This window comes from Archocentrus centrarchus, chromosome 11, assembly GCF_007364275.1.
Source record: "Archocentrus centrarchus isolate MPI-CPG fArcCen1 chromosome 11, fArcCen1, whole genome shotgun sequence".
Classification (NCBI taxonomy): domain Eukaryota; kingdom Metazoa; phylum Chordata; class Actinopteri; order Cichliformes; family Cichlidae; genus Archocentrus; species Archocentrus centrarchus.
In genome coordinates, this window is record NC_044356.1 from 20,159,919 (window position 1) to 20,174,751 (window position 14,833).

Below are 14,833 nucleotides of genomic sequence, written 5' to 3' on the forward strand. Positions count from 1 at the left end.
GAAATGCACAGGTCAGTTATGGCTCATATCTCTCAAATACTGTTTACATCACGATTCTGTGTTGATATAAACTGTCCCATGCTTTCAGCAGTCCATTCTTTATGCAATCCATCAGCTATCCTGCAGCAAATTTGCAAGACAAAACTTTTACTCAAAGCTTCAAAAACAGTCCAACTTCGGGCTTCTAACTTTGTACTGTCAGAGACTGCTAATCCTATTTTGATCCATACATCCACTCTCTGCAGCTAAAGCGCTTTGCCTGCAGAAGTTGATGCAAAGTGCAACGGCTGCGATATCTCGACAGGGAGGGAGGATCGACCGTCCCTCTTTCTGAATTTCATCAGTGCTCGTGTTTTGACACACACGTCACGTCTCTCTCTGACGCGCCTAGTTGCTGCTAATGCTCTCTCTCCTCATTTGCCACCCTGTTTTCTTTTTTTTTTGTGTGTTCACTCCAACTCTTGCACTCCCATACGCACACGTCGCTTTAGAAAATCTACCATCTTCATCTATTGAGGCCAGGCGAGCATAGAGGCAAAAATAATGACAGATAATCACACCGTCTTTGTAATCTATGGCGAAGTGCCCAGAAAGGAGTTGATTCAGCTGCCTTTTCCAAATCCAGTATCTACATAATTCAAGCTGTCTATTTCTGTGTGGAGTACTCAGAGAAGATGCAGCAGGTCATACACAGTGTAGATTATCTTCTATTCTGGTAGCATCTCTTTTTGACAAATGACAGTTCACCTATTAAGTTTCATGCAAATAACTTGGAAACAGATCTGTGTTTGTTTCATTTGGGTGTCCCTACATACCGCATGAAAGATCTGTTGAATAGCTTTGATGCCTTATGCCCCTCAAACACCCTGAGAGTTCTAAGACATAGTAACTTAAGCAAAGCCACCCAAAGCCATCTGGTGTGTGTGTGTGTGTGTGTGTGTGTGTGTGTGTGTGTGTGTGTGTGTGTGTGTGTGTGTGTGTGTGTGTGTGTGTGTGTGTGTGTGTGTGTGTGTGTGTTTTGCGCTGCAGGACTTGAAGGATGAGAAGAAGAAAGCCCGAATGGCAGCAGCTAGAGCAGTGCTGGAGAAATGTACCATGATGCTCCTCACAGCCTCCAAGGTAAACTATTGGCACACCAACACTGGGCCTTGAGGCAAGGCTTATAAATTCCATTCACCTTAAAGATTGAAGGTCTTCTCAGGTTTCTTTAGACTCAAGATTTCTGGTGTGCTTTGATCAATGTGAATAATCAAGCCAAAGTCCCATCATCATAAAAGAAATTAATATCTGTGGTCGAAAAACATGAAAAATGACAGAAGTTCAAAAGAGCACGAGAGGCTTCGAGCTTTGACATTTCACATCGTATTCCTTCCAAAGACTTGCCTGAGGCACCCAGACTGTGAGTCGGCGCGGATCAACAAAGACGCTGTGTTTCACCGAATGCGCTGTGCCCTGGAGCAGGTCATCGAGATTGTCACTGAGGCACGGAGCTCTGGGGAGAACAGGATCCTTCCTGCCAGCATCTACAATGGCATCAAGGAATTTAAGGTAGGTTCAGAGATTACATTTAGCACAGGAGCCATGCTACAGGCTTCAGATTAATGACACTGACATGTTAGTCCATGAAGTTAAGTGGTGATTCTCTTTTGTTCCTGTGAAGCACTATTGAAGTGTCATGGTAGCACAGTCTTTCTTAGCCATAACTAGCCCTATTCATCCTCTGCTTTTTAGAGTGTTGATTTTTGGTTGTAGAATTGGCATTTTTTGCATTGACTGTTTTTGCTGTAGCTTCAGATGTGACTCAAACAATCAACACAGAGAAGCAGACCTACTCATTTAGTAATTTGGCTCATACGGTTGAGTGAATCACCAGTAAACCTACCTCATGCTTAGTAATCTTCTCTCTCCTCCGTGTGCGCTGGCAGATGAAAGAAATGAACACTTGTAAAAACATTTTTTTTTTTTTTTAAAGGAGGGGTCTTTTCCATTGAGAGAAAAGAAGCAGGAAGTATTTAAATGAAAAGGCCTGAGATGGTTATTGCTTTTAATGAATGTCCCTGCTGCTTTTAATGGCAGAGATCACTAAAAGCTTATGTAAACTGGTGATCTTACAATGCATGAGCAGAGACTGGTATTTCACTGAAAAACACATCTTTGTTGGAGGGGATAAAAAAAAAAATGCATTAGCTTTTATGTTTGAGTATTTGAAATGCGGTTTGCAGAATTTATCAGGTACGTTTGATGGCTCAAAGTGAGCCTAAGATTCAGACCATATCCTGGAGTTTAATCCTATTAAACACTTTAATCCTATTTAATGATGAGGTCAAGTATGTAATGATAATAAGATGGTAAAATATAACCCATCCACTCCAAATCATTGGTTGGCCAATGAGTTTAGCTAAAATGTATTTTGTTTTATTTGTTACTGTGTTGCTACCTGAATGTTTCCTCCTCCTCATCTACCCTTCAAATGCCCCTTCAACTAACAACCTGCAATTCCCAACTTTCCCCCCACCCTGCCTTCTGCAGTCCAGTGTGGAGTGCCTGCGGGAGAACCTATACTCCTTGTCACCGCAGAGCATGTCCAGCCAGCTGGAAGCGCTGGTTGAGAGGACAGAGGACTTCACTGATTCGGCCTACACCAGTCACGAGCAGCGTCAGGCCATCCTAGGTCTGTGCCAGCTGGCGCGCCAGGACACCCAGCAGCTGGTACACGCCTGGGTTGAGGCGGTATGTTGGCACAAGCAGACAGGCTTTCGACAGATGCACGCAGAGCCACAGGAATATTCATAAAAAACATACACTTCCATATAAAGACTATCTGCGGGTTATCATCCGTAAGAGGCTTGTAGTATTGGTAGAATAAAAAAAGACGCAAAACAGACTTAGTCATGCAAAAAAATAGGAGCTGTGAAAGCTGATGTGGAGTTACTGCAAATTACTATATTTATGTACTGCCACAATATATTTATTGAAGATTTTGTCCGTGGTAGTACAGTCACATCACTCTCATTTTACTTTGATTTTGTTGCATGATTGTACTACATGGCGTGTTGATTAAAACACAAACAGCAGAAACACAAAAGAGACAGTAATAAAAATAAAACCGATCTCAACAAAGGGAACGAAGCTTCTCCTATCAACAACATAGGAAATTCAGCTTTTCAGCGTGGCCTACAATGCTACAATCTGATTCCAACTCAGCCAGCTGTTGCTTAGATTTCTGGATATGTTATTCTTTTGAGTGGAAGGCTAGATAACATCTGCTTTAACCGCTGGGTGGCGCTGAGTCTGTTTTTCCAGGACAGTGTTGTACGCTTTTTTTTTGCAGTCAATACACTGAGATTTATAAATGCATACTGAGTTTTATTGAAGTTATGCTTCTCTGGGTATAGACCCATCTTTTCCATAATGTTCTTTACCTCCTCAAAAAATATTTTTATTTGCCAGCATTCACACATTCAATGTATTAACATTCCTCTGGATTCACACTTTATACACATATCTGGTATGTTTTAATTGTATTTATTTAACCGCACAGATGTAACAAATATATGTATGCATAAGCCATTTACATTTTAGTATTCTAAAACAGCTGTTTAAAGACATTGTATGAGCTTTAGCACAGGCTTTTCCCCCATTCTTGCTTTTATTCTTCAACACAGCCTGAACTCTGTTAGGCAGCTTTCTTGTAATTTCTTTAAGGAGTCTTCAGGAATAGTTCTCCAGGCTTCTTGAAGGACATTCAAAGCTCTTCTTTGGATGTTTTCTGCCTCTTGTTCCAGTCTCTGTCAAGATCCCACACTGCTTCAGTAATGGTGAGGTCTGGGCTGTGGGGAGGCCAATCCATGACTGATGGTGTTCCACTGTGTGTTTTTTCTATCCAGGTATTCTTTTACCGTATTGGCAGTGTGTTTGGGATCATTGTTACGCTGAGAAATGAAGCTGTTGCCAGTAAGATGATTTGGCACACCTCAGCCTTTTCTCCCTGTTTCTCTTCCTTAAGAATGTTCTTGTTGACAGCCGCCCTTCCACTGAGGCCATTTCTGATGAGGCTTTGATAAACAGATGGTGAAGGTCCAGCTGCCTCTCTCAGGTCCTGTGTCAGGTCTTTGCTAGATTTGTCCTATTACTTAAGGGCATGATTCAGATACTGTTCATCCACTGGAGATAGATTTTTAGACCTGCCACCTCTTCTTTTGTCCTCCACTTGTGCAGATTTTAAAGGAAAGAAATGGGAACCAATTATGTGCTTTTGTAACATGCTGCTAGTATCAAAGTGTCTAGATGCAATTTAAAAGTGATTCTTTGCTAAGTTGTCTGTTAAGTGTAGGCACAACACTGGTTCATCCCTTGAGTATGCTTGAATTAGTCATGGGTCAGTGTTAAGTGGCTTAGCAAACAAAAAGAAACAAAAGGTCCTTGCATATTGAAATAGTCAGGTACAAGAACTGGACTGAAAATGAGTGAAAAAGCAGCCACGTTCAATGAAAAACTTTGAAAGAAAAGCTTCAGAAGGCCTGGAGAACTACTGATCAAGACCACTTTAAAAATTACAAGAAAGTCTGGCTCCTTGTACACAAAATATAAAGAAATGAGGGGTGGTTCAAAACATTTGCACAGTACTGTATGATAATTTCCAGAATATTTTTTTTAGACTGTTAGACAAAAAAAGCTAATTAAAACCACCACAGTGACCTCAGATAAATACTAAAGTCCATTTTTTTAAATCACTTTTTATTCAGCATTTAAGAGATTAAAAAAATTAATAATTAAGATATTGTTAAAGAACATAATAGTCCGGCTTTTGTGAATTTATTTCTCAAGGAACATTCTTGTAGCAGTAGAAACACACAAGATTTATTTAGCCTTTGCAGGCACACTGCATGCTACGCAGACAGGAACTCATACAGACAGACCCACACGCATTAACACTAGGCCCCATCCTCCTACAAACTCACTTACTCATTCACCTTGCCTCCTCAGTTTCTTTTCACACATCTCTCCCGGAACAACAGAGCATAATAACCCACCTGAATAACTGTTTTTACTGAGGCTCATTGAGCTGTGAAAGAAAATGTTGTGTTCCTCGCCATTCAGCGGTGTCTCCTTGGCCTCCAGAAGTGATGGACTTATGAAATGCAAGTCATTATCTTGCAGTTTCTAGTCGTAAACTATTTTTTTTTTTTTCCCCCAGTGTATTCAGAGTACACAGAGATGCTACTGCTGCAAAACTGTACAGTACCGTCTCATCAAGCCTTTGCAGCTGAAGGTCGTGTGGAGACTGGAACACTGCGATGTTTTCAAACTACACAGAAAGATGTGCAAATACTCCAGCATCTTCTGCCCGGCTTAATTTGTGTTGTAGCACATTTAGCAACATTTCTGTCTGAAATTTGGAGCAATTGCTGCGAATCGCTTCAATTATATAATTGCTTTGAATCCTTTTATTCTGATTGCACAAAATCATGTACTCTAATGCCTCACTCTCTTCTCATATCCAGGATATATTGGGTCGCAAATGTAATTAAAATATCAAAAACTGTGCTGTTAATGCACTGAGTTCCAGTCTTCTTCCAGCTAATTCTCATGCTCTACACATGTACATTTGTGTCTGTGTTAGTCTTGCACTGCATGTATAACTAATGGATAAAAGATAGAGCACGTAAAACCACACTATGTCTCATGTTTTATTCTCCTCTTTTTCTCTCATCGGAGCAGCAGTCTGTCCATGCCAAAGAGGCCACGAAGGACATGGAGGTGGCCATCCTGAAGACATGCCAGAGAGTCAGTGACCTCCGACGCGAGGTGAGCAGCAGTCTGTCGCTGACTGTGAAAAGATGTTCCCAGTTACAGAATCAGACATGACTGAAATGTCTCCGACTAGCTGGTGGTGCCTCTGTAGCTGCTTACTAAATTCTGTTTTCACATCACCTCAGCTCACCTGCTGCTGCTGTCTCTCTGCCAGCTCACCTTCTTTTTTTTTTTTTTTTTTTCCCTTTCCTGTTCCTCTTCAGATATTCATTCTCATTTGTGCCTTTTTTTTTTATTGTTATTTAGCCTTTGTTTCTCCCCTCAGCTCCATAAGGTTGCGGTGGGCCGTGCCTCAGATTTGCTGAAGGTTCACGGGGAGCAGTTGCCTCTGCGGGCTCTCAAAGCAGCGGGTGCAGAGGGAAACCTGGAGGAAGTAGCAGAGTATTCACGCACGCTCACTGAGCAGAAGGAGCAGCTGGTGGAGGTAGGTGGGATCAGGGGGTGGGGAGCAGAGGGGCTAGTAGGAGGTTGAAAGGTAGTTGAATCTGTGGATAGATTAGATAGAAATTAATGCTTGCATTTATCTGATTTATTAATTTACTAATATCACAGTAGTCAGTCTGCCTTCTTAGGGGGAAAAACTGGCCTATTGTTATAATGTGATTTACATGGTTGCTGAAAAACTAAAATAAGCACTAATTCTTACAAAAAAGCACATGCTTGTAGGCGAGTTTCCACACTGTTTGAGCACACCTCATATAATGCAGAGGGTGCTATGTTTGGACGATATTATGCTATATATAGATTATATATGTTTCATTATCATTTGTCCAAATAATTGTTTTTGCCAGTGAGCGTCTTGTCGCTAGCATGATCTCTGCCAAGGAGGTCATGTAATCAGTTGGGGTTTGTTTGTTAGCAGTTACTCAAAAACATTAAGGAGAGATTTGCATGAAAATTTTACCAGGGTGGCCTTATTTTAATAGATTGGTCCAGCTTAGAAGTGATTCATTGGAAGTGGTGTTTATTCAGATCTGCAGCCAGGAATTTTTGGAAGGATTTTTTTTTTTTTTTTTTTTACTATTGTGAGAGAGGGCAAAATTGGATCTTCACAAATACATGTCAAATATTTGAAAAACGGCACATTCATAATGTAGATCCATGGACTTCTCAGCCTCAGTGGGGGTATACATCCTGCTCTTGTTAGTGATTGCCTCGTGTATGCTTTATCTCAGATGCACCTCCAGTCAAATTTCCGTCTCTGTTTCACTCCAGACGTGTCGGCTGTTGTGCCATGTGTCAGGAACAGAGCCATTAGAGATCACCTGTATACACGCTGAGGAGACCTTCCATGTCATTGGTCCACAGGTAATTTAATCTGTCTAAACATTATCTGTATAGATTATTATTTTTGTTAAATTTAGCACTATTAATATACGCCCCTGACTGGATGTGTAAATGGCAGCAGATGGGAGTGAAGAGCCTGGTAAGGCATAAAGGCTGACTTAATTAAACTCCAGATCTGGGTCGTTCCATTCAGCGCTTTTATTGTGTGTCAATAAAGTCAAGCTGGCCATACTGTGGTTCAGGAGTAAAATCAAACACGGTTAATATTCTTCTCGGATTCAGTACGGAGGAAAAAATAGACTTTTAAATTCCCATCTCCTCCGTCTTCCTCCCACATCTTAAATCTTTCGAAATGGCCGAGAACATGCTGTCCACTTAGTCCCCCATCTCAGATCTAATTATGTTTGCTCTTGGAAACCATCCATGCCCGTAATTATCCAGCAATGTAGAATGTTCCCGCCTCGCAGCGCTAATGTCAGGCCCCACATGACTCTCCAGTAATGACTCCGCTCCTAAGTTCAAAGGTCAGCCAATCAATAACAGTGCAATGGTGATATCTCTCCCTGTGCACCCAGAGTAACGCAGGGGTGGCCCAGAGGGTAATTGGCTATTAAATACTACACTGTAGAGGATGGGAGGGGGGAGTCTACAGTCATGTTTCATATTTGTCAAATTTTTCTAACATCGTTCTTCGGTTGGATGTCAGGACCAGGAGTGTAGATATAAATTGTTACACGTGTGTCAAACGGCTTCAGCATGAGTCATGTTGAACTGTACTTAGCCACCTGAGCCCATTTATTTTATGAAACCAGCAGCTAATGATAAAGCCTTAAATACTTCCAGTTACACAATTTTAGCTTAATTTGTGAGCTTCATTTACAGGCCTTGGTTTACATTTAGACAAACTGTGGCATTGTATTGCATAATTTTACTCCATTGGAACAGACAGTTTGACAGTTTTTTTTTTGTTGTTTTTTTTTTTTCCTGTCACAATTGTTCACTCATTTGCTCAGATCATCTCAGCAGCCCAGACGCTGGCTCTCCACCCATCCAGTAAAATTGCAAAGGAGAACCTGGAAGTGTTCTGTGAGGCCTGGGAGTCACAGCTCTGTGACATGGCCCTGCTGCTGAGGGAGATCAACGACGTCTTTGAAGGCAGGCGAGGTCAGTTAAAATCGCTTCATTGTTATCTGTGTCCATTCAGGTGAGTTGTGGTAATAGTATGGGTGAATTAGAAAGGGTGAGGAGGAGAAGGGACCAAAGGTCAGTATGTTATCTGTGGTGTCTTAGCCTGGAAAAAAAAAAGATATCCAAGCCTGTGAAAACCTTGATGAATCATTTTGTTCTTGAACATTTCAGCTGTATTAATAAAAGTTGAAGTTAAGGCAAAGCAGGCGGCATGAATATATCTTTTCAAAATTAGTCATCACAGACCATGGGAAGTGTTTTATCAAAAGAGTAACATCAATGCCATTGAACAGCCTTGCATTCACTCCTCCTCTTTACACTCTCTATTCATTATCGTGCCAATAACCAGAAGTGTTCAAGTCATGGACAACCACTCTAACAAACTCACCTCTTTGCACACTCGGTGACAGAGCCAGATACTGCAGATACTCAGGTCTGTGTATTTGCATGTACTGTGCACAATTCTATGTGCACATATTTGTTTGAAAGTTAGATCTAAGTAGGTTTACACAATACATGCCTGGCTCATACTTCACAGGTGTGGGTTGCCCTCACAAATGTGACTTTGACATAAAATGCAGTAAATATTTTGAAGTGCAGCACAGTGGGTAAAAGGGTGGAAGGATCGCATCCATCACACGATTGTTTTTGCCATGAAGCCAAAAGGCTGCATTAAATTATTCGACAGACACTGTGCAGAGATCTTTTATCGTCTCCCTTGTTGATATCCACACACAGCCATTCAAAGAGAAATAGCAAGAGGGGTTCTCTAAAATATTTAGTTATCTTTTAAACATAAAACGCATAATTATTTCATTTTTGATCCTTTGTTCTGATAACAACAGTACCTCCTTTCTTCCTAGGAGACAAAAGGCCTTATTTGTCACTTCCTAGACCTGGGGTGAGTATCATACCATCCATCCTCATAAACATTTCAATGATACAAAGGTCTGTAATCCTCTGATTAATGCCACTCTCGTTTCTCCACAGAAGCACTCCGCTAACTTGAAGACTGCCAAGGCTGTCAAGTTGGATGCAGAGGTAGCACACGCCACAAAATCCTCGGGCTTTCAGCACAATGCATCACATCACATCTTGTACCGTCCTTTGGCAGCAGTATATTCATCTCTAGGAAACATTGTGTCACTCTCTTGAAGAAGTGATAGGGTTTATATGGAAATGTGCTGCAGTTTTTCACATGCTGTACCACCACAGGAAGCAGGATTATGTTGATTGCAGGCTCTCTGAGTGTGTAAACAAGTGAGAAGTACGCTGTCAGCTGATGTACATTTTTAAAAAGACATCAATTGTACTTCACACTTCACCAAAAAGAATTGTGTTTTTTGCCCTTCTGTGCACCTAGGAGCAGACAAGCATGGCCAAGTTGGGTCTGGAACTTCGTCTTCTGTCGTCAGATGTAGACACAGAGGTGGAAAAGTGGGAGGAACAGGAGCATGATATTGTCCGGCAGAGCCAGAGCCTTGCCAGTATGGCATACAACATGTACCTGTTCACCAGGTAGCCTGCTAGTATAACACACTACACAGACACACACGTCCTCATTTTATATATGGAGCTTCCTCAGTTGTTATATTCACTTCAAGGCTCAGAATTGTAAAGCCTCTTAATCATCACCATCAATCTCTTAATAGGCATACAGTGCACAAATCTTGAGCCACCCCTCGTTATGTTTTGTTAAGAAAATGGGAAATAAGTGCTGGGATTTATTGAAACATCTGCAAAAATGCACGGAAATACAGTATATGAGGCAAGAAAAGAGTGCAGAATTCTAACATTCTTGAAAGTCAGTATTTGGTATGACCACCTTTTATTCTTCAACACAGCCTGAACTCTTAGACAGCTTTCTTGTAATTTATTAAAGTAGTCTTCAGGAAAAGTTCTCCAGGCTTCTTGAAGGACATTTCAAAGCTGCTCTTTGGATGTTGGCTGCCTTTTGTTTCTGTTCTCTGTCAAGATGATCCCACACTGCTTTAATAATGTTGAGGTCTGAGCTCTGGGGAGGCCAATCCATGATGGATGGTGTTCCACTGTGTGTTGTTTCTATCCAGGTATGCTTTTACTATATTGGCAGTGTGTTTGGAATTAGTGCCTTGCTGAGAAATGAAGCCATTGCAAATCAGATGCTTTCCAGACGGTATTGCATGATTGATCAAAATCTGGCAGTATGTTTCTGTGTCTGTAATTCAATCAGTGTTGACAAGATCCCCAAAATCACTGAGTGAATTGCCACCCCAAACCATGACAGAGCCTCCACTGTGTTTTACAGATGGGTGTAACTCACTCCCCACCTCCTCTGAACAGATCAACAGTGATTTGAGTCAGTCATTTCAAATTTGGATTCATTACTCCATAAGACCTAGTGCCACTGACTTTCTTTTCAGTTTGTGTCTAATTTGGCATACCTCAGCCTTTCCTCCCTGTTTCCCTTCCTTAAGAATGGCTTGTTGACAGCCACCCTTCCACTGAGACCGTTTCTGATGAGGCTTCAGTGAACATTAGGTTGATCAACTGAAGGGTCAGATGCATCTCTCAGGTCCTGTGTCAGATCTTTGCTGGATTTATCCTATTACTTAAGGGCATGAATTTCAGATGCTGTTCATCTGCTGTTGATAGTTTTTTTTTTTTTTTTTTGGCCTGCCACTACTTGTCTTGGTGCACAAATACTATTTTATGCCTGTCAAACTGTGTTATTTTTTTGGCATTTTTTTCCCCCCTTGATTCAACTGTTTTTCTTTTTTGAAAGGCTGCTGGTAACAAAGTGTTTAAAGATGCAATTTAAGTTTGATTCTTAGCTAAGTTGTCTGTTATGTATAGACACAACACTGGTTCATCCCTTGAGTCAGGTGCCTTTTTTAATGCTTGAGTGATTCATAGGTGAGTGTTGAGTGGCTTAGCAAACAATTCAGAAAAATGAGTGAACAAGCTGCCGATGTCCAAAGAAAAACTTTGAAAGACCCTCAGAGAGCCTAGAGAACTATTGCTCAAGACCACTTACAAAAATTACAAAAAAGCATGGCTCCTTGGAAGCAAAATGTAAAGAAATGAGGAGGCTTTTGCACAGTGCTGTAGTTTTACAGAATTGCTGTGATTCATTTAAGTTCCTGTTGCTGTTGATTGCTTTGGATGTTTTTTTGTATTCATGCATATTTCTAATCCAAGCTTCTTTTTTATTATGCCCTGTGTGACAGAGGGGAGGGACTCTTGAAAACAACACTAGATCTTTTTCATCAAGCTGAGGTATTTTTCATTAAGCTTGTTCTATTTTTCCTCCTGTTTTATTGAAGTTGTAAATGAATGCATCTGTTGTTCCATCCAACCTGATATGCGCTGAGGCCTGCAGATCAATAAGTTAGTAAATGCAAGCGTCACGACCCTTTCGCAGATTTCACCGGACATTACAAGGATTTATGAGTGCAGTGGGAATATAGTGTAGCAGATTCCTGGCCATCATTGGCACATGGTGTAGCGAGGTTGTGTGTATGGGTGTTTCCTATTGAACTGGGATCATTGCCAATAATGTAAAGTCATTTGTAGAATCTGGGACCAAAATGTCAGGCAGGATTTATTCAATTTGTGTTGAGCAGGGGAGATAAGAGAGAAAGAGGAATGAGAGGGGAAAGAGACGGGAAGGCATGCTGATAAGAGCAGAGAAAAATCAAACTCATAGTATTTACTGACTAGGAGCTGTAGGTTTTCTTTTGTGTGTGCACAAGTTGTTTGATTTTTTTTTTTATTTTTGTCTTTTTCTTTTAAGGTTCTTTCTGAAGAAGGACTCCAGCTGTGCTCATCTCTCGGCACTTTTTCCACTCAGGTATATACCCGTGCAATTAATCTATCTTGAACACACTGAAGCACAATAATTCCCATAATACAATTCCAAAGCATTTTTTTTTTGTTTTTGCACAATAGGTGTGTACATAAATCTAATGCATGTGATATGAAAGAACAAAAACTTTTTTTTTGTAAGTAGCAATAATATGAATACAGAAGCATGTGAACCAAGAGAGATGCTGTTTATTTTATACACAATATTTTCTTGCTTTTATAATCTGATTGAATGCAAATGTGACTGTGCAGTAATACAGAGCTAAGGAGATCTTTATAGCAGTACAAAAGTAAAAGAGAAGTTTATTTTCTTTTGAAATGGGGGAGCTGCTAACCCACTCTGTATGCAGACACACACACACAGTTACCGGTGCAGGCACCCACCCTCTAACACTTATACACACCCGTATCACGCGTTGTGGCACGCCATGGTGCCAGGTCTGCCTTATAAATCACACAGCGAGAGCAGGAAATTAAGGCTGTCACACACTTTCACCATCCTCTTGTCCTCCTCTCAGTTTCAACAAATGTAGCCTCAGTGCCTTCCTTCCTCTAGCCCTCAACAAACTTCTTCCCCGGGTCCTCCAAGTTTAATTAAACGGCTCTTTTTGACAGCCTTTAACGACTGCCATTTGTCACCGCCATGTGTCCGAGGGTGCGTGTGTTTGTGCACATGTGAATGGGGGAAGGGGGACCGCCCAGGAGTAATTCTTAATCAGGAGGCCCGGCTCTTCAGCTTGCTTCATGCTTTCTGATTAATTACATCAAACAAACTGGTGCTAATGGAGTCCCTCTGTCTCACCCTCCACTCCTGTAGTTCTTTGGCACCAAACACACAAAGCACATCTGTTTAGCCCTAATTATGCAGGTGAGATTAAGCATTTTTACTAAGGTTTAAGAGGTTTTATGTGTTGCTGCTACTCGTGAATGGCAAGAGATTGTGTTCTTGGGTCACTGGTAGCATGCAAACTGAAGTAGATTAAGATCTGGGGATTAACTCAGATGGATAACAGACTTAAGCATCAGATCGTGGCTGTTGCTGATGGATTACATCAAACAACCCTGTTTTGCTTTTTTCTTTTTTAAATAATTTTCTTTAATCTATTTCTTTTTTTTTTTTTCTTCTTCAATGCTTGATTTTGTATTTGACCACAAGCCCTGTGAATCCTGTTTTGTAAATCTGTCAGCGTCTGCACATATTAACCCCGTCTCCCGGCAAATTGCCATCATAAAACCACATCTTCTGTTCTAAAAGACATCCCTCCCTCCCTCTGTGTGTACCCCTCTCTGTTCCAGTTGGTTGATGAGGAAAAGACTGTGGTGATGACAGAAATGGAGAAACTGGTGGCATTATGCCAGCAGCTGCAGATGGGGGCCAAGACTCCTGTACAGGGCAAGACTGCCACCTTCCAGAAGGTAACCATACTACACCTTTGTGCATCGCTCTTATTTGTGTTTACACTCTATATATTTTTTAAAAAAAAGAGAGAGTAAATTTCTTGTTTTTGCCTGGAGTCTGTTTGGTTTGGTAGACATTAAATAAGTATAATATGGAGATTGTAGAGCAGGTAAAGAGTGCAGTTTTTATTGAAAGACTGAAGAAGCTCTGACACAATCAAAACTATCACCCTAACAACCACTGGGTACCATTAAAGTGCTGGACACACAATAGGCTATGACTAATTGTGTTCATTACTGGCTTCAGCATAATTTTTCAGTTATCTTTGAGTAACACGAACATCTAATGCAGGATGCTGGATTAATGAATGTCTATGAGAAATTAATGAGCACCTTGGACAGGGATGAGCTGCCTTTGCTTTTACCTTGTAATAAAGGCACAGGTTGGAATCAAAAGGACACGATGAAGAATAGCATGCTCTTGGCTGATTAATTAGTGCCTCTTTTATATGTATTGGCTCCCATCTCTATATCTCTTTACCTTCACACTGACCATATAATTTATCACTAATGGTAGAATGTGCAGCTAATGCGGGTTGGTAGGACACAAATGAGGAAAAGTTCAGTTATAGGGTCAGTGCTGTAGTATAACTCCATGCCATACATTCTTAGTGATTTATCTTATTATGTCTGTGCCTTCAGGTGGACTCATCCATTCAGGCAACCAGAAGCATCTTGAATGTGGTCCTCTCCCTCCTGCCACTCTGTAACAAGCTCAGTAGAAAGGTGACATCCATTGAACTGGACACTTGATTGACAGGCGGTGTGAACATATACCAAAGTATAGGAATAATTTAAAGATTGTAATCTATGAAACATATGCAAACACTGCAGCATGTTGACACTTGAAGATGTGGAAAAGTTGCCTTTCATTTTTAGCCTACAGCAGACAGGCAGCCATCATGATTTTCTGGAGACGTAAGTGATCACATCTAGACCAGAGGGTGAAGCACTATGTTATCAGCTAGTAAGCTTGGTAGTGAGTCGCATCCACAGATGGTATGGATTTGTATAACTTATATCCTGATTTTAAAAAAGACTAAACAAAAAAAAATAAGATCAACTGGGTGATGTAAGATTTTTTTTCAGCAACATGAACACAGCTGCATAAAGAGAACTGACCCTAGAACAAGCAATCAATGTTTAATATAAAATTATTGATTATACCAGCTTTGTGTGTGCTTATATAAACAGCAAGAAATGAGCTTTTTTTCCCCTCGTCTATGCTGTCTGCTTTCAG

The 14,833-nt window shown here is 40.8% G+C and overlaps 1 protein-coding gene across 2 annotated transcripts in view; it reads left to right on the forward strand.

Annotated features, from left to right (window-relative positions):
• ctnnal1 (catenin (cadherin-associated protein), alpha-like 1) overlaps positions 1-14,833 on the forward strand; it is a 55,448-nt gene that overhangs the window by 39,872 nt on the left and 743 nt on the right. For both annotated transcript variants that reach the window (XM_030741402.1, XM_030741403.1), the window contains 14 exons: positions 1,030-1,119; positions 1,378-1,548; positions 2,530-2,730; positions 5,722-5,808; positions 6,080-6,238; positions 7,030-7,122; positions 8,115-8,265; positions 9,153-9,190; positions 9,280-9,330; positions 9,653-9,807; positions 11,499-11,547; positions 12,065-12,121; positions 13,432-13,551; positions 14,236-14,319. In XM_030741402.1, the coding sequence (XP_030597262.1) occupies positions 1,030-1,119; positions 1,378-1,548; positions 2,530-2,730; positions 5,722-5,808; positions 6,080-6,238; positions 7,030-7,122; positions 8,115-8,265; positions 9,153-9,190; positions 9,280-9,330; positions 9,653-9,807; positions 11,499-11,547; positions 12,065-12,121; positions 13,432-13,551; positions 14,236-14,319 (1,506 nt within the window). The remainder of the gene's footprint in view (positions 1-1,029; positions 1,120-1,377; positions 1,549-2,529; positions 2,731-5,721; positions 5,809-6,079; positions 6,239-7,029; positions 7,123-8,114; positions 8,266-9,152; positions 9,191-9,279; positions 9,331-9,652; positions 9,808-11,498; positions 11,548-12,064; positions 12,122-13,431; positions 13,552-14,235; positions 14,320-14,833) is intronic.